The sequence below is a fragment of the Lemur catta genome, chromosome 21, assembly GCF_020740605.2.
Source record: "Lemur catta isolate mLemCat1 chromosome 21, mLemCat1.pri, whole genome shotgun sequence".
NCBI lineage: Eukaryota > Metazoa > Chordata > Mammalia > Primates > Lemuridae > Lemur > Lemur catta.
Window position 1 is genome coordinate 9,480,938 of NC_059148.1, and position 18,343 is coordinate 9,499,280.

An 18,343-nucleotide genomic window follows, 5' to 3' on the forward strand; every position below is an offset into this window, starting at 1 on the left:
TTCAATATGGCGGTTTTCCAGGGGAGGTGGGGAAGAGGCTCACTTACTGACCCCTGCTGTCCTGTGTTCCTTCCCACCCTCCCAATGGGCCTCTCACTTGCTGCCTGACCCTGAGACTGGGACCTCTCCCACATGCCTTCCTGCCAGCTGCCTGGGCCAAACGCCTGGGGACAGGAAGGCCACCAACTGAGGTTGCCCAGCCAGCTCAGCTCAGAGCGGAGACACACCCCTGGTGCTGAAAGGGAGTCACTCAGCACAAAAACTCCAGCAGCTGCTATGGTGGGGAGTAGGGGGCACGGACTTCCTGTACTGCTCTTGAGCTGGGAGAGGGGAAGCACCGGTCCACCCTCCTCTCTGAGCTGCAGCAGCAGCCACTCTCTCCGAGGCAGGCTCAGCTGGGAGTTCGCTCCTCTCAGTCACTCAGCCATGCGTGTGCTCCCCTTTGCCCAAGGCAGGTTTAGTCACTCAGCAGCAGGGTCAGCCATAGGTGTGCTCCCCGTTGCCCAAGGCAGGCTCAGTCACTCAGTGTTGGGGGGGCTCCCCAAAGCAACGGTGTTGGAAACGGGGCCTAATGACAGGTGTTTAGGTTATGAGGGCTCCACCCTCATGAATGGATTAATACCCATTATAAAGGGCTTGATGCTATTATGAGCTTGACCTCTCACTCTCTGTCGCCCTCTCTTTGCACTTTCACTGTGGGATGATGGAACAAGAAGGTTCTTGCCAGATGCCAGCCCCTTGATCTTAGACTCTCCAGCCTTCAGAACCACGAGCCAACAAATCTCCATTCACTATGAATTACCCAGTGGGTGGTATTCTGTGATAGCAGCACAAACAGACTAAGACATCCTCCTTATATTAATGATGTTCCTGTGCCTTTGATGAGTTTCTTCTGGAGTCCCTGCCACTCTCTCCCTTCAACCACCAACCTCAGCAAAGGCTGTCACTGCCACATCACTCCCCTGCCATACATCCCCTTTGGAGTTAAGCATCCGATTTTAGTATTTCCTCCCCCTTGGTCTTTCTCTCCTTCTCCTTCTGGCTTAGCTGAGGCTGTCCCTTCTCCCCTCCTCTTTCTGGATGAGGGGAGACAGGCAGCAGTCAGCCACGGGAGATTGACCGAGGCTGCTGGCTTTAGGGATCCCTGGAGCTTGGGGGCCCAGAGCCAAGTTGCAAAGGGTAAGAGGCAGGCGAGTGATGCAGAGATGGCAATAGCCTGGCAGTGATGCTTTTAATCAAGTGATGAGCAGAAGGAAAAATGTTAGTGGTTGAGGGGGAAAGATTGTTGGGAAGATTCAAGCAGGTTTGTGCATGGGGGAAGAAGCCAGAAGAGGGGGAGAAGTTGAAGGTGGAGAGAGGAGCTAACTGGCCAGGTGAGGTCCTTGCTGAGGGTGGAGGGGACTCTGAGGTCAGGGAAGATGCACGAGCAGCCTCCTGGGCCGGGCCACCCGAGGATGGAGGCCAGGGGAGCTTAGAGACACCCCCGTTCATGAGCCAGGTCTGACCCCATGGTGGGGAGGGGGACCCAGCCCACAGGAGTCTGCCCACTGGAACCTGCAATGAACTAGCTCAGGACACTCTCAGGCTCTTCTGGAACCCAACTAGGTCAACTGACCCCTTGGTCTCCTTTCCTGGATACAAACTTCTTGGGCCATTTCTTTTTCCAACTTCCATCCTCACCGGCTGAACCCTCAGTCCACCAGGGCTTCTTAAGCTTTTACTGGAACCTCCTTGTGTTTGTCAGAATTCTTTTCCTGACAAGAGGCAGAAACTCAGTGCCAACTGGTTTAGGCCAAAAAGGGGATTTCTGGAAACTTGTCAGGTCCTGGGGGGGAAGTTGGTGGGGATAGATCCTGGCAGAACTGCAGTCAGAACCTGCTTCTGTCCCCACTCTCCTTTTCTCTGAGTCAGCTTCTCTCCAGTCCGGCCTGCTCCCTGAACTCTGGAAATGTCACCACAGGTGCTCCAGCTCCCATTTGCCCCCAGACGGACCTCCTCTCTCCCGAGTTCCAACTTCAGGACTCTCAGGGAAGCGCTGTGGTTCGCCCGCCTGGGTCCCCGGCCAAAGGGTCGGGCTACCGTGAAAGATTCAGCTGGAGTCCCGCGCCGGGCCGGGCGTCGCCCTGGCCCCTGGGAAGATGCAGGGGTGGGTGAGGGGAGCGAGAGGAAGACAGGGAGAGGGACGGAGGTTCCCGAGGCAGCGCGGGCTCGGGGCCCATCCTGTCCACCGAGGAGAGCTCGGCTTTCCCATGGCAGCTGCCCCTGCCAGGGACGGCTTGGATTGTACGAAGTTCTTCCTTAAACAGTCAAGGTTCCCAGCAGCCTGGGCCACACCTGCAGGTGTGGCGACCCGCTGGCGACCGCTAAGATTCCCCCAGCGACAGCAAGCGAGGGTCTCATCCGCCCCGTCGCAGCGTCCGGAAACAAAGCTCCGAAAGCACGCTCCGACGCCGGCGGGCGGGGGGCTTTCCGGGACGGCGGGACCCAGCCGTTTCGGGTCCGGGCGAGGCCCGGCACCGGAGTGAGATCCCGGCACCCGGGATCCGAAAAGCAAGCCGGGTCCTCCCCGCCCGACTCCCTGCCAGCGCGGTCTCCTGCACCCGCGTCCCCCTGCCCCACCCTGCAACCCTCTCCGCCCTGGGCCCCCGCGTCCCCACCGTGGGTCCCCCAACCCTCGCCACACCCCCCCCTCGTGAGCCCTGTGCCCGGCTCCCCCTCCCCGCCGTGCGCGGGTCACAGCGCAGACCCTGCCCCAGGGTGGGGCGGAAACCATCTGGGCGCGGCACGCTTCCATTGGCTGTGGCCCCCCGGGGGCGGGGCCTGAGCCCCTATTTCTCGGGGCCCCTCTGCACCTGCCGCAACTGCTGCTCCGACCGCAGCCGCGATTGCTGTCCCGCCTGTGCCCGCCGCCCCGCCATGGTCCTGGAGCTCTACCTGGACCTGCTGTCGCAGCCCTGCCGCGCCGTCTACATCTTCGCCAAGAAGAACGACATCCCCTTCGAGCTGCGCACCGTGGATCTGCTCAAAGGTGCGCTCGGCCAGTCTCCCCGTGTGTCCGCAGGCCCCGTGCGCCCCCGGGCCCCTCGCCTGGCTCCTTCCTGAGCGTCCCCTCCCAGCCCCCCATCTCCTCTCCCACCGGAAACTGCCCTCGACTGAGGGGCCCTGGACAGGCCACCGCCCTCTCCGCAGCGTAGCTTGCCCTCCGCGAAGGAGGATAATGTTACCCTCTGCTTTGTGGGGGGTGGAAAGGAAATACTTTTCAGAGTTCTGCGTCGAAAGCACGCCTCTAAATTCACAAAGCCCTGTAAAAAAAAGAAGAAGAAATTCCCAAAGCCCTGAAGACCGTGGGAGAACGGCATGCGGTTGTGAGAAGGAAGAATGGGGAGAGGCCGGCAGGGTGGCGCACGCCTCTCATCCCAGCACTTTGGGAGGCTGAGGCGGGAGGATCGCTGGGGCCCAGGAGTTCGAGGTTACAGTGAGCTGTGATTGTGCCTCTGCACTCCAGCCTGGGCCACAGAGTCAGACCCTATGTATTAAAAGAGAGAGAGAGAGATGGAGAGAGCTGAGCCACCCACTCTCCTTCCTCCCTGCTGGCCCACCCCAGTCCTGGCTAAATAACTTCTCTGCACCCACCAAAGCCCCTTGGCCGCCCCAGGATGTGGCAAAGCAGGGAGGCCCATGCAGGGTGTGGGGCTGGCCCAGCCCTCTGGCCCCAGCCGGGCTGTTTCTCAGCCCAGCCTTGGGGGGGGGGGCGGGGGGGACTGCAGACCTTTTCCTCCCCTGCAGGGCAGCATGCCAGCAAGGAGTTCCTCCAGGTGAACAGCCTGCAGAGGGTGCCCGCCCTTAAGGATGGTGACTTCATCTTAACGGAGAGGTGCCTCCCTTCCCTCTTACCCTCCCGACCTCGGGTTGTCCCCACTGTGGGCCCTCCAGACCCCACGGGCAGTGAGGGGAAAGGCGAGGGCGTGGGGAGAGCAGAGAGCCTGGGCAATGTGGGACCAGCAGGGTCGGACCCATCTCGACCCTGTACCTGTCTTGTCTTCAGCCTTCTCTTTTGAACCCTGGGCCTCCCCACCCCCAGACTGAGGGATATTGGAACAGAGGACAAGGGGACATTTGTCCAGTGTTGAAGAGAGTAGGTTCAACAAATGGAAGGTAGAAAGGGCCTCTGCTGACTTCTCAAGCCCCACCCCTGCCATCTGCCCAGGCTGGTCCTGGAGGCAGTGCCAGAGCCTGAGGGCACAGCTCCTGGTAAGGTTCGGCCACCAGGCAGGAAGGGCACAAGAGGTGAGGTGGCTACAGAAGTGATGGCTGGAGGACCTGCCAGAGGAGACCTGAGGTCATGCCTCTGCCTCCCTCCGCATCCCCAACCCATGCACAGGACTCCACTGAGCACCCACTGTGAACCGGCCCCTCGCAGGGTTCCAGGGGTCCAAGGAGCCTTTTCTGAGCTCTGCAGCCCCCGTCAAGTCACTTACCTATTCTGAGCTTTAGTTTCCTCGTGTGCAAAAGGGATAAGAGTCTACCTCATAGGGCACCAGCTGGGATATCACAGAGATACGATTGCTAAAGTGCAAAGCAGAAAGTCTGGCCAAGTGTCAGCGCCCAAGATAACAAAGAAAGCAGGGGGGGGTGGGGGGGTGGCGGAGGGAGACCGTGCCGGGCAGCTGGGGATGGAGGGTGAGTCTAGAGGGGGTCTGTCAAAAGCAGAGGAGCCCCAGGGCCCCACTGGGGGCTGGGAGCAGCTCGGGGTAAAGGCCTGGCGCCAGGACCCTTATGGCCTGTGTCCCCCGCCCTGTTCCCAGCACGGCCATCCTGATTTACCTGAGCTGTAAGTGCCAGACGGCAGACCACTGGTACCCAGCTGACCTGCAGGCCCGTGCCCGCATCCATGAGTATCTGGGCTGGCATGCCGACTGCATCCGCGGCACCTTTGGCGTGCCCCTGTGGATCCGGGTGAGGCCACATCTGGAGAGGGGTTGACCATCAGGGAGCTGGGAAGAGGCAGGGGCCATAGACTGAGCCCACCCTCTGCCCCCATCAGGTGCTGGCACCACTCATTGGGACACAGGTGCCGGAGGAGAAGATGGACCGCAACAGGACTGCCATGGACCGGGCACTGCAACAGCTGGAGGACAAGTTCCTGGGGGATAAGGCCTTCCTTGTCGGCCAGCACGTGACACTGGCTGATCTCATGGCGCTGGAGGAGCTGATACAGGTGTGAGCTCAGCCAGCGGAGTGGCAGCTGTGGGCAGCGTCACTCCTAGGGCCACCCCCACGAGTCAGACAGAAACACTGAGGCCTGGGGAAAGCCATGGGGCTGCCTGAATTGCAGAGCGAGTCTCTGGGTGAACTGGGGCCAGAGCCCTGGCCTCTACCTCCTCCCTGGGTGTAGGTCTCATCCTGGCTGCTCCGGGTCGGGAGGCTGACCACACTCTCTGGGCCTCGTGTCGGGGCTGCGAAAGGGGACCATGTCCCTGATACCTTTGCCTGTGCTTCCAACACTGGGGCTCTAGTATCCCCACAATTTTCCCACTCTTGTCCCTGCAGCCTGTGGCTGTTGGCTATGACGTGTTTGAGGGGCGGCAGCGACTGGCAGCGTGGCGTGGGCGAGTGGAGGCTTTCCTGGGAGCCAAGCTGTGCCAGGAGGCCCATGGCCTCGTCTTGACCATCCTGGAACAGGAGGCCAAAAAAACACTTCCCGTGCCCCCAGCAGAGGCCTATCTGGGCATGCTGCGTCGTATCAGCAGGATCCCCTGAGAAGTCTGGGATGGGGGCTGGGAGATTAGCAATAAAGAGTCATTCTGTTCCTCGTTTCCCCCCTTTCTCCTTGTCCATCTTGCCCCAGTCCCTTGTCTCCGTCTTCAAGAGGAGCTCTGTATAGGCAGGACCCATGGTGTCCTTGGCACTGCTACTCCCAAGGTGTGGTATATATAAGCAATAGGTGAGACTGAAATCCACAATATATAAAGAGCTCCTAAAAACAATAACATGAAGAAAAACAAACTAATTAAAAGTTGGCAAATATCATCAGTATTTTAAATATAGTAAAGATTATGAACACTTTGAATGAGGAACCAAGAGTTACTGGTTTTATTACGTTGTTGTATTATATGCATGGAGTAAAAGCATTTGCCAGTAAGTCTCATGATGGTTAATCCAAAGTAAACTCATGGATAACAAGTCAACACAGCATCATCATAAGGACAATAAAATATTAAATAAGCAAGGAACCAATGAAAGTAAGTAACCAATTAAAGGATACAAGTGATGTTAAATATTATAAATAACTATTAAAAGATACAAGTGATGTTTCATAGGATGTAGTAACAGTCTTTGAAGTCTAGGAAACTTAAAAGATTTCTTTTAACAAGCACTCCTGTCTTCCAGGACAGTTTCATAATAATAGCAAACAAACAGCAGGATTATACATTATTATACAAACCTCCATGTTTATCCGTGGGATGGAACCCACCCTAGTTATTTTAACAGGGAGAATTTAATAAAAAGAATTGGTAGCCAGGCATTGGAGAACTCTATAGGCAGAGAGATGCCAGATTATCACACAGGTGGACACTGCATGAAGCTACAACCCCTAGGGTTGGGGGACCAAGGGAGGACATTGGCATTATGAAAACCTAGATGCTGGAGGAGAAGCCCGTGGAACTCAAACCTCCGAGGAGTGTGCTGGCATCACCTTCTGAGAGAGGGGCAGTAGCCCAGTTTGCCCCTAGGTCTTCACAGGAGGTTATGTGGCTGATGGGCATGCAATTTTAGGATTTGACTGTAGATGTCACTGCTAACAAATAAATGGGGTCCTTAGCACCACGCTCTGATCTACCTGCCTGCCCCTCTTGTGGCACTGGTGGCCCACCGTGTGCCACTCCTAGCCTGGAGCACCCCAAGCAGCAACCGCACTGCAGCTGTCCTGCCCTGGAGGTGCCTGGTGTGCGGCTTCCCTCTCTGGTCCCATTCTGGCTGTCTCTCCCTTGCAGAGACGCTTCATACTTTGCGGGACACCCTGGCTTGTTTTCCTGGGCTTTTCCGTCATGCCCCCACCCTGGGCATCAGGGTTGGGCGGCAGCAGCCTGTGCTTTCTTGGTGCATGCAGGCTGCTTTTTGGTGATTCACAATTGGATGGTTTTGCTTTCAACAGACACTCCAACAAAGTGTAAGAAGTAAAGTCAGTCAGTCTCCATGCTGTGTAGGTGGCAGGTAAGTCCTGGAGAGTGACCCCAGCTGAGCCAACCATGCTGTGGGTCAGCGCAGGGGTGGCAGGGTCCCAGGTCTCCTGGCAGGAGGAGGGGCAAAGTGACCTTGAATCCCAGCTGGTGCTCTTAGCGGAGGGAAGCACTGGAGGCATCGGAGATGGGGCGTGCAAAGGGCTCTTGAGGCATGAGAAGGGGGTGCCGAGAGGTGAGGGGGAAGCGACGCTGAAAAGGGAATCGCAGCAAGATAAGGACGGGCTTTTGAGCCCTGTGAGTGCATCGTGTGAGTCTGTGTGCGTGTGAGTGTGCGGGTGCGCACGTGGCGTGCGTGGCACAGGGCGGGGGAAGAGAAGACACAGAAAGCCCAAGGACACCCTGAAGCGCGTCCTCCCTGCCTGCCTGCACCTCCACTGGAAGTGTGGAGAAGGCGGCCGCCAAGCCCTGCCTCCACTCCGCAGAGGCCAGGCAGGGGTGGTGGCTTAGCAGGCCACCCAGCCAGTCGGGAGGAAGGAGGCTCCAGGGAGGTGCACAGAGCTCCGGCCCCATTGTGGCGGGAGGGCGCTGGCCAGAGGGGCTGAGCGACCCTCGGAGGTCAGGGCAGGTGCAGCCATGGGGCTGGAGCTCTTCCTGCACCTGCACTCGCCTCGCCCACCCCATCCGCATTTTCGCTGGGAGGAATGGCGTCCCCTGTGACCTGCGGCAGTGCAGCTGGGGGTTGAGCCAGGGGGCTGGGTAGGGCCCCAAGCAGGGGGTGCCAAGGGGCCAAGCCCTGCGCTGAGCCTGCCCTCCCCTCGCCCACCAGGGAGCACCTTCCTGTGAGGTGTGGGGTCCACACGCTGGCGAGAGAGAGTTCTCAGAGTCGGGGATAGAAAGAAGCACCGAGTTTATGTCACTCTTTCTCCGAAGAGAGAGAGGACACAGCACCAGGAAATAAAGAGAGGCCGGGCCCCCAAGGCCACATGCCTCTGACCCTTTATTAGGGCAGGCTGAGGAGGGCGGGGGGATTTATGATCCCAGCCCCATGGGCACAGAACAGCGGAGAAACTGCTGAGCTCGGCCTTTTCTGTCTCTCACGCGGCCGGAGGGTAACAGGGATTGGTTTCTTCTTTCTCTCTTTTTTTTTTTCTTTTGCCGATCAATATATGAGTGGATTGATTTCTTCTTTCTTCTTGATAGCGGGGACATCTGGGGCGTCTCTCCTTGAGGAGGTGGGGGGAGCTCGAGCCTCCGCTGTCCACCCAGGAACTGTCAAGGCTGTTTAAACAAACTCAAGAAAACCTTTCTGTCTCCAGGTAGTGAATCTAAAACGACAGTTGGTCAGATTGTTCAGCCTCCCACACCCCCACCTCCTGGAGGCTCCTTTCGCTTTCGGGACGTGAATTGAGGATTTAGGATGTGAATGAGAATTTAGGCTTTCCTTTGTCAGCTTGCTAGACAGACATCTCTGCAGGAGAGATATTCATGTTACTAACCCTGGGGACAAAGATCATGCCACTCCAGGAGGCTGCCAGTTAGAAATTTATTTATTTATTTTTTTCCTGTTAGCCCGTTAGTAAGACTGTCCTTTCAGTTCCTTAAGGCAAAACCCCTGGGGAAAGTGCCTGCCCTTGGGGATGATGGCTTCCTGCTGGCAGAGAGGTCACGGTGACCTGGTGCCCACGCAGGGTCAGGACCAGGCTCTGCTTGGTACCAGTCTCCTCTCCCAGCCCAGTCTCTCTTGCCCGCTTCTCGGGGCAGCCTGTGGGTGCTGCACAGCTGGAGCAGCTGTTGGGACGCGGATGCCAGCCCTGCAGCACCTGGACGAGGGGTCCTGGGGGCCAGGCCCTTCACAGGGTTGGGGGGAGCAGGGAGGAGGGAGAAAGCTGATCACCCCTGGCTTGGAGACCTTTCCAAACCACTGCAATGCGTCCCTCATTTCAGCCTGCCCAGCTCTGGGGCAGGGGTTAGACCCAGGGGGCGCTTAGGGCTAAAGCTGGGAGCCTGAGCCAGCTGGAGGGGCTGGGGTGAGGAGGGGACATGGGTCACCCAGCCAAGCCTGGACAACATGGAGCCAGAGGGCCAGGCCCCTCACAGCGATGGAGCAGGTCTCCCTGGGAGACCTGGTGGCGTTCACAGAGCTGATGCAGGTAAGGCTCTCCCCCCTGCCTGCCTCCCTCCTGGGGGGGACTCTGAGCGCAGCACTGAGACTCCACCCCAGCCGGCCTGCTCTCCACCCCACCACTGTTGGCTGCGACCTCTTCCAAGACCAGCCCCAGCTGGCAGCGTGCAGACCTGCGTGGAGGCTGCCCTGGGTGTCGGGCCCGTCGGGGAGGCCCACAAGCTCATCCTCTAGCCTTGGGACACGGAGGAGGTCCAGCAGCACCCCCAGCTGGCCCAGAAGCTGGTGCAGGGGCCGCAGGAGAGGCTCCGCTGAGTCTGCAACAAACACACTGTGTGCTCTCCACCCGCCTCCGGGGAAGAGTCTGTCCCACTTCTGAGCCGAGGCCTATTAGGACAGGGAATGTCCCGAGGTCACACAGCAGGGAGTGAGTAGCGCCCAGGCCTCCCCACAGGCTCTAGTGACCTTCCTCAGCCACCAGCTGCACAGTCCAGCCACTGCAGTCCCGGCCCAGGCCAGGAAGTTTCTGGGCCCCTCTGCCCCTGACTCCCCAGTGGTGTTGTCCCCAGTGGCCCTACAGCTCCCCAGGCTCCTGTGTCTCTCCCTCCCGATCCTTTTCTAGCCACAGTTCAGGCTAGATTTACCTGTGGGTAACCCCAGTCCCTACTTCTGGAACCCTCCAGCGTTAGTTCTCATGGCCTCATCCTCATTTTGGACCCTGGGAATGCCCATGCATGCACGAGCCCTTCTCAGACAGGGTGTCTGTCTGGGGCGGCACCAGGGGGCACAGGCCCACGCGGAAGGAGAAGGCAGGGTCACAGCCCCCCACCCCAACCCTGTGCCGGGGCCTCTCCCCAGGCTGCTCCTCGGAACCCTCGCTGCTGGGAGAATTCCGGGCTTCCTGGCCCCGTGACAATACCAAGGGAAACAAGAAGTTCCAGAATGCAGGGTCCTGGGCCCAGGACAGAGAGGGCACAGGGGGCTGGACACAGGCTCAGGGCGGCATGTCCCTGGAGCTCTACATGGATCTGCTGTCCGCGCCGTGTCGCGCCGTCTATATCTTCGCCAGGAAGAACAGCATCCCCTTCAACTTCCAGTTCGTGGATCTGCTGAAAGGTCAGCCCCTCTGCTGCCCGCAGGCCTGGCCCTGGGGGCGGGCGGGCACAGGGTAGGGGCGGTTCTGTGGAGTAGAGACAGAGCCCCAGGAGACCCCACAAAGGTCCGCAGGGACCGAAAAGGTGCCGAGAAACACGTAGGCTGCGTCCCTGTCCAGCCTACCTTAGCCAGCTCCGCTAATGACAGTCCCCACGCAGAGAAGAACAGGCTGCTCTAGAGTGAAGGGGGAGGGAGAGCAGCTGGGAATCTGTGGCTCCCACCCTCACCTTCCCTCTGCTTCGGGGGTCCAGCACCTGCCCACCAGGCTGCCGCAAGGGCAGGGGTGCAGCCCGTCCTCACCACCCCACCCGGGTGTGCAGACCTGCTCAGGCCTACGCTGACCCCCTGGGAGGTCAGTGGGTCAGGCTCCAGCCCCACCGCATGCACAGAAGGGGCTCCAGAAGCTCAGCTGGCAGAAGCAGAAGGTTCTAGAATGTAGAGGAGGGGACATGCGGGGGTGACCCCCAACTGTGGCTGAGAGGCTCCCCTTTAAATGCCCCACCGTGTGCTGGGCCTGGGCTTCCTGTGCTGCCAGCTGCAGCTGCCCTTCAAGGGGGGACAGAGTGAGGGGCGACAGGAGGGGAGCAGCCAGGCCCCGAGGGCTTCACACCCAGCGCTGGGGGAGGGGGCTGGAGGCCTCCAGCTTCTGAGCCAAAGGGTCGTCCTGGTCCCAGGGCACAGGTGGGATGTCATGGGAGCTGCCGAGCCTGGGGTGGGGACAGGCTGGGAGGTGGGAGCCCTGATCCTGGTCCCTCTTCTGTCACTGCCTTGCCCTGTGACCTGGGGCGAGCCACAGTGTCCCTCAAGGCCTCAGTTTCCCCTTCTTGAGAAAACAGAGAGGAAGGCATTTCGGTCCCTGGGAGTCCCAGGTCTCTCCTCCCTAGGGTCTCACAGTCTCAGGCCTTCCCTGCCCCTCTCAGGTCACCACCACAGCAAGGAATACATCGAGATCAACCCCCTGCGGAAGCTGCCCAGCCTCAAAGATGGGAAATTTATCTTATCCGAAAGGTAACAGTCTTCCCCAGGGCCCTTCCGTGGTCTGTCTCTGCTCCTCCTGGGAGACTCAGTGGGAGCCTTTGTCTGTCTTATTGGGGGACATTTCACACGCTCACTAAAGCAGAAGGAATATCAACCCATGGGGGGCATAAGGAGCCCACCGACCCAGGCGCAGCTCCAGCTGTCATCCATCCACTTGGGGCCCATGTGGCACCATCTGTATCTGACTCCGTCACCCCGCCATCCAGACGCCCCATCATTTCGTCCATAAATATTTAGGAATGTACCTCTAAGAGATAAAGCCTCGAAAAAAAAATCGTCACCACAATACCATTAGGACACCTAATAAAATAACTCCTGGATTTCATCAAATATCTAGTTCCTATTCACAAGTCTCCTATTATCCCAGAAACATTTTCTTGGCAGTTTGTTTGAATGGGGGGTCCCAAGAAGTTTCGAGTAGCACAGCCGGCAGGTCTGTCTCCCCCGCCTCTTTTAATCTCTAGTGCCCTCCGCGCCCCAACGTTTTGCCTTGGCAGTTTGTTGTTGTTGATGGCAAAGAAACTGAGTCCTTTGTCCTGTGGAATTTCTCACATGCATCATCAATCAGCAAGGCCTGGGACATGTCCCCAGAGCAGTCTCCCATCCGTCCCCTCCCGTGTCCCCGCGGTCTCTGTCCTCCCCAGACAACAATGACCCTCCCTGTCGTTGATTCTGCACCCTTGGGCACACTGTCCATCCAGCACCAGAGGGAGGGATCCTCCCATCGCCTGGGTTGTGTAACCCTGAATCCTAAGGATTAAATCTACATACTCCCCGCACCCCCTGGGGCCTCCACTGTGGCCTCCACCGAGTCTCTGGCCATCTCACTACTCTCCACCTCCTCCCACCCACCCACCTACTCTCCCTTCTCCAAACTCACCTGACTCTCTCTCACCTGGTATTTCAGCACCTGTTGTCCCCCTACTGGCCTGCCTTTTCTTACATCGCCCACCATCTCCTACTCACCCTGCCGGTCTCCCTCTCTGCCCTAGTGACTGTCTGGCAGCTTGGGGGGGGCTTTCCCAGGGTTCTTTAGGCTCCGTCCTGCCCAGGAGGAACATCAGTACCTAGAGCCTGTCTGTGCAGGGGGAACTCAGCATTGGGTCCTGGGCCATGCGGGGGCATTCAGAAAGGTAAGGGTGGTGTCCCTGACCTGCCCTTTCCGCAGTGTGGCCATCCTCTTCTACCTGTGCCGCAAGTACAGCGCACCCTCACACTGGTACCCGCCAGACCTGCACACACGTGCACGTGTGGATGAGTTCATGGCCTGGCAGCACACGGCCATTCAACTGCCCATGAACAAGATACTCTGGATCAAGGTGAGCAGAGCCATGTCTGGGGCTTGGGGACAAGGGAGTTAGGAAGCCTGGAGTCCAGTCCTGGCCCCGCTGACCACTGGTGAGCTCAAGCTAGTCTCTATCCCTCTCTGAGCTTCATTTCCTCAGCTCTCTCTCCTGCCTGAGCTATCTGGAGTGTGGACAGAACTGCTGGGTATAAAACAGTCTTGTGAAGACAAAGGGAAGGGCACACAGGAGGGGCTGATATTACTTACCCCAGGACAGGACTCAAGACATTTCATTCTGAACCAGAAAAATGTCAGAGTGAAGATGACTAATACTAGCACACGTATCCCTACTTCTAATCCTATGCCTGTGACAGACATCACTAATCAATCACAGGATTTTTTTCCTGCTGAGCTCCCCAAATCTTCCTGAACACATGATCCCAGGCAACACCCACCAATCAGAATGGTTAAAAGAATGAAATTGCTTTATGACCTTGGAACTGTCCAGTGTCTGCCTAGCAGACAAGGGTGCAGAGGCCTGGGGGGCAGGTGGGGCTGGGGTGGAGCCTCCTCTCCTCTCCTCTCCCCCACTCTGGCCAGTTGCTGATCCCGATGATCACGGGGGAGGAGGTTCCAGCAGAGAAGACGGAGCAGATGCTGGAAGAGGTGAAGAAGAGCCTACAACTCTTTGAGGAGAAGTTTCTGCAGGACAGGATGTTCATCACTGGGGATCAAATATCCCTGGCGGACCTGGTGGCCCTGGTGGAGATGATGCAGGTGTGGGGTGGGGCAGTGGGGGCAGGACTCCTCTGTTGCTGTGACCAGTGTGTCTGTAACTTGAGAACAGGCTGGTGAAGCCAGAGAGGCAGAGGCAGAGCCACCATGGGGGCTGCGGGAGCCGGGTCTAGGTGCCTGGACTCAACCTGGGGTGCAAGAGCAAGCACAGGGTGTTTTGAATCAGGGAGCGCCACGTTCTTCCATGCTTGACAAAGATTCTCCAGTATGGGGAGGAGCTGGAGGGTGAGCCCTGGTTGGGGAGAACACTGCGTTTCTCAGTTAATCCGCCAGGATCCCAGATACCCCCTCCTCCCGCTGGACTCTCCAGAAAATGTTCAGAGGCTTCTAACCTGTCCTTCTGGCCTGGCCTCATTTCCAGAGCTCTGGACAGACGGCTATGCCGGGCAGCTCTCCTGGCTGGGTCTGAGGGGCGTCCATGGTGCATTTGAAGGCATAAGTGGGTGTGGTGCACTTATGTGGCCTCCACCATGCAGGGGAGGGAGTGACCAAGATCCCTGGGGGATTCTGGATCCACCATCCCTACCCTGCGTCTATTCCAGAGTCTGTGACCCCTTGCCCAGGCCTTGGGGGTGAACAGACTAATTCTTTGCAGAGGCAGATGGGTAGGGCCCCTGAGGCTGTAGGAGAGGACCCAGGTGGGGCTGGGCTGCAGGCTGACCACACTTTCCTCTTTGTCTACCCACAGCCCATAGCAAGCAACCATAACGTCTTCCTCAACAGTGCCAAGCTGGCCGACTGGCGCACGCGCGTGGAGTTGAGCATCGGCTCTGGCCTCTTCTGGGAGGCCCACGAGCGGCTGGTGAAGTTGGCAGAATGGGACTGTTCCACGTTGGATCCGATGGTCAAGGAGAGGATCTGTGAGTTTCTGCACAAGTACAAGTGACTGCAGAGGCAGCCCATCCTGTAGGGCCTGGCTGGCCCAGCCCTCTGAGCCTTCTTCCTCAGGGAAGATGCCAAAAAACAACTCTGTTTTTTGCCTAATAAACAACCGGAACAACCATCATGGCTGCTGAGCCAGGGACAGTTGGTGTAATTGTAGGGTCTGATGCAGGAGCAGATGTGGCCAAAGGTCCTCCCAGTTTCGGTTTCCAAAAGGAATTTTAAATTAAAGGTTAAATATGATTACATTGTCAATAATAATAGTTGATGACTTTTATACAGCATGGTTTTTTTTTTAGAGACAGAGTCTTACTTTGGTACCCATGCTGGAGTGCAGTGGCATGATCATAACTCACTGCAGCCTCCAGCTCCTGAGCTCAAGTTATCCTCCTGCCTCAGCCTCCTGAGTAGGCCACCTACAGGTGTGCCACCATGCCCAGCTCCTGCTTTTATTATAAAAATAGATAGAATAACTACAGAAAACCATAGAAGGAAATAGAGGACTTGAACAACACTATAAAGCAACTGGACCTGCTAGACATGTACAGAACGCTCCACCCAACAATAGCAGAATAAAGATTGTTCTCAAGAGTATTTGGAATAGTCTCCAGCATAGATATATTCTGTCATAAGATAAGTCTCAAATTTAAGAGGATTGAAATCATACCAAATATGTTCTCTGAACATAATGGAATAAAATTAGGAATCAATAACAGAAGGAAATTTTAAAAATTCACAACTATGTAGAAATTAAACAACACGCTTTTAAACAAACAATGGGTCAAAGAAGAAATTACAAGAGAAATTAGAAATTACTTTGAACTAATGCAAATGAAAAGACAACACACCAAAATATATGGGATGCAGCAGAAGCCATGCCAAGAGGGAAATTTACAGTTGTAAACACATACATTGAAAAAGAACAATCTCAGATCAATAACCTAACTTTACACCATAAAGAACTAGAAAAATAAGAGCAAACTAAACCCAACACCAGCAGAAGAAAGGAAATAATAAAGATTAGAATGTAGAATGGAGATAGGCGAGGCATGATGGTTCATGCCTGTAATCCCAGCACCGTGGGAGGCTGAGGTGGGAGGATCACTTTAGCCCAGGAATTTGAGACCAGCCTGGGCAACTTTGTGAGATTTCATCTCTACCAAAAAAAAAAAAAAAAAAAAAAAAAAAGAAAAGAAAAGAAAGGAAGAAAAAGAAAGAAAAAAAATTAGCAAGGCAATCAGTTGAGCCCAGGAATTTGAGGTTACAGTGAGCTATGATCAGGCCACTGCACTTCAGCCTGGGCAAGGAAAAAAGAAAGGAAAAAAGAATGGAGATAAGCTGGGCACGGTGTCTCATGCCTGTAATCCTAGCACTCTGGGAGGCCGAGGCAGGAGGATCGTTTGAGCTCAGGAGTTCGAGACCAGCCTGAGCAAGAGCAAGACCCCGTCTCTACTAAAAAGAGAAGAAATTATCCAAACAACTAAAAATAGAAAAAATTAGCCAGGCATGGTGGCGCATGCCTGTAGTCCCAGCTACTTGGGAGGCTGAGGCAGGAGGATTGCTTGAGCCCAGGAGTTTGAGGTTGCTATGAGCTGGGCTGATGCCACGGCACTCTAGCCTGGGCAACAGAGTGAGACTCTGTCTCAAAAAAAAAAAAAAAAAAAAAAAAAGAATGGAGATAAATGAAATAGAAAAAAATCAATGAAATCAAAAATTGGATCTTTGAAAAGATCAACAAAATTGACAAATCTTTAGCTAGTATAACCAAGAAAAAAAGATAAGACTCAAATTACTTCTCAGGAAAGAAAGTGGAGACATCACTACTGATCTTACAGAAGTACAAAGAATTATAAAGAAATAAATACTACGAATAATTGCATGTAAACAAATTAGATAATTAAATGAAATGAGCAAATTCCTAGAAACACACAATCTAACAAAACTGACTCAAGAAGAAATAGAAAATTTGAATATACCTATAACAGGTAAAGAGACTGAAATATTCATTTTTAAAAACTTCCTACAAAGAAAAGCCCACGATCAGATGGTTTCGTTGGTAAATTCTATCAAGTGCTTGAATTAAAATCAAACCATTACAAAGTCTTCCAAAAAAAAAATAGAAGATGAGGAGAGACTTCCCAACTCGTTCTATGAGACAAGCGTTACCCCGAAACCAAAGCCAGAAAATGACATCACGAGAAAATAAAATCACAAAGTAATGTCCTATGAATGTAGACACAAAAGCCCTCAACAAAACATGAGCCAGTGGAATCTGGCAGCATATTAAAAGGATTACACACCCTGGGATTTATCCCAGGAGGGCAAAGGTGGCTCAGTGTATGAAAACCAATCAATGAAACGCACTATATTAATAAAGAACAAAAATCACGTGATTATTTTGATGATGCAGAAACGGCATTTGATAAAATCTAACGTACTTACATGATGAAATCACTAAACAGATGAAGATGAGAACTTCCTCAACCAGATAAAGGGCATCTATGAAAAACCTGCAACTAACATTATACTTATTGGTGAAAGACTCAATACTTCCCCCGCTAAGATCAGGAATGAGACAAAAATGATCACTCTCACTGCTTCTATTTAACGTTGTACAGCAGGTTCTAGCTAGGGAAATTAGGCAAGAAAAAGGAATAAAAGACATCCAAATTGGAAGGGTAAAAAGTAAAACTATCTCTATTCACAGATGACATATTGTATATCAGAAACCCTAATGAATTCAGTAAAAAACTAGTAGAGCAAATAAAGATGTTCAGCAAAGTTGCAGGATACAGGATCAATACACAAAAATCAATAGCATACATTTGCAATGAACAATCAAAAAATGAAGACAACACTTCCATTTACAATAGCATCAGAAAGAATAAAATACTTACAATAAATTTAGCCAAAGAAGTGTAACATTTGAACACTGAAAACTATTACTACAAAGTGCTGTTGAAAGAAATTAAAGATCAATTCTGAAATGTGGACCAAATTTGGTTTTGAACCTGCAAGACAGGCCAAGCCATGGAAGGGCGGAGTCACCCAGAGGTGCGGATAAGAAACTGTTGTATCCTCTGACATCCTCTGTTTAGCTCCTTTGTTAAAACTTTTAACATGGAGATCCGGATTTCTCATCTTAAACTTTTTTTTTCAGATAAACATCATTATGAGCTGGGCACAGTGGCACACCTGTAGTCCCAGCTACTTCAGAGGCTGAGGCAGGAGGATCACTTGAGCCCCCAGGAGTTCAAGGGTGTAGTGTGCGATGATTGTGCCTGTGAATAGCCGCTGCACTCCATCCTGGGCAACATAGTGAGACACTCTGTCTCTAAAAAAAAGAAAAGGAAACGGAAAAAAATCATTATTACTAATCTTCACTTTCTTTGTAGAACTATTCCTTATTGTAGAAAGCATTATGCTCCTGCTGACACAGTTTTAGTTGGACTTGTTTTAGAAAATCACACATGAGCCTGATACCATTTAACCGGTGGAGGGTCCTGGGGGTCTCTGGTCGGCAAGGGGCAGGCCTGGGCTAAAGGCTCAACAGGTGAGTCCAGGGGCGGGGACTTGCAAGGGCCCTGGAGGGCTCGCGCTTCCCTGTCATTTTAAGATGGAAAAACGGAGGCCTGGAGAAGGGAAGAAACAGACCCAGGGAATGTGACTGAGGGCCATGCCCTGGCAGGAGCAGGAAGACCAAGGCTGTCACGTTCCAGGGTGGGCAATTGGAATGATGTGAGTGACCACAAAAGGCTGAACATAACTTGAGGCTTTGCCACTTGTTGGCACCCACATCTCTGGAGTGTTGGGCCAAGAGGACAGACTCTGGAGCCAGATTTTCTGAGTCTAGAATCATTCAGTGCCTCAGTTTCCCCATCT

The 18,343-nt window shown here is 54.4% G+C and overlaps 2 protein-coding genes across 2 annotated transcripts; both read left to right on the forward strand.

The window, feature by feature from the left end:
* The first annotated feature begins 2,879 nt into the window (after positions 1 to 2,879).
* LOC123625742 (glutathione S-transferase theta-2B-like) lies at positions 2,880 to 5,816 on the forward strand. The gene is made up of 5 exons (XM_045534274.1): positions 2,880 to 3,028; positions 3,787 to 3,874; positions 4,806 to 4,956; positions 5,045 to 5,218; positions 5,551 to 5,816. Exons 1-5 carry the CDS (start codon positions 2,917 to 2,919, stop codon positions 5,758 to 5,760), a joined length of 735 nt encoding a protein of 244 aa, XP_045390230.1. The 5' UTR covers positions 2,880 to 2,916; the 3' UTR covers positions 5,761 to 5,816.
* A 4,477-nt stretch (positions 5,817 to 10,293) lies between these two features.
* LOC123625743 (glutathione S-transferase theta-4) lies at positions 10,294 to 14,640 on the forward strand. Its single transcript, XM_045534275.1, has 5 exons — positions 10,294 to 10,422; positions 11,382 to 11,469; positions 12,668 to 12,818; positions 13,385 to 13,561; positions 14,268 to 14,640. The coding sequence occupies exons 1-5, from the start codon at positions 10,311 to 10,313 to the stop codon at positions 14,463 to 14,465; spliced, it is 726 nt and encodes a 241-aa protein (XP_045390231.1). The 5' UTR covers positions 10,294 to 10,310; the 3' UTR covers positions 14,466 to 14,640.
* The last annotated feature ends 3,703 nt before the right edge of the window (positions 14,641 to 18,343 follow it).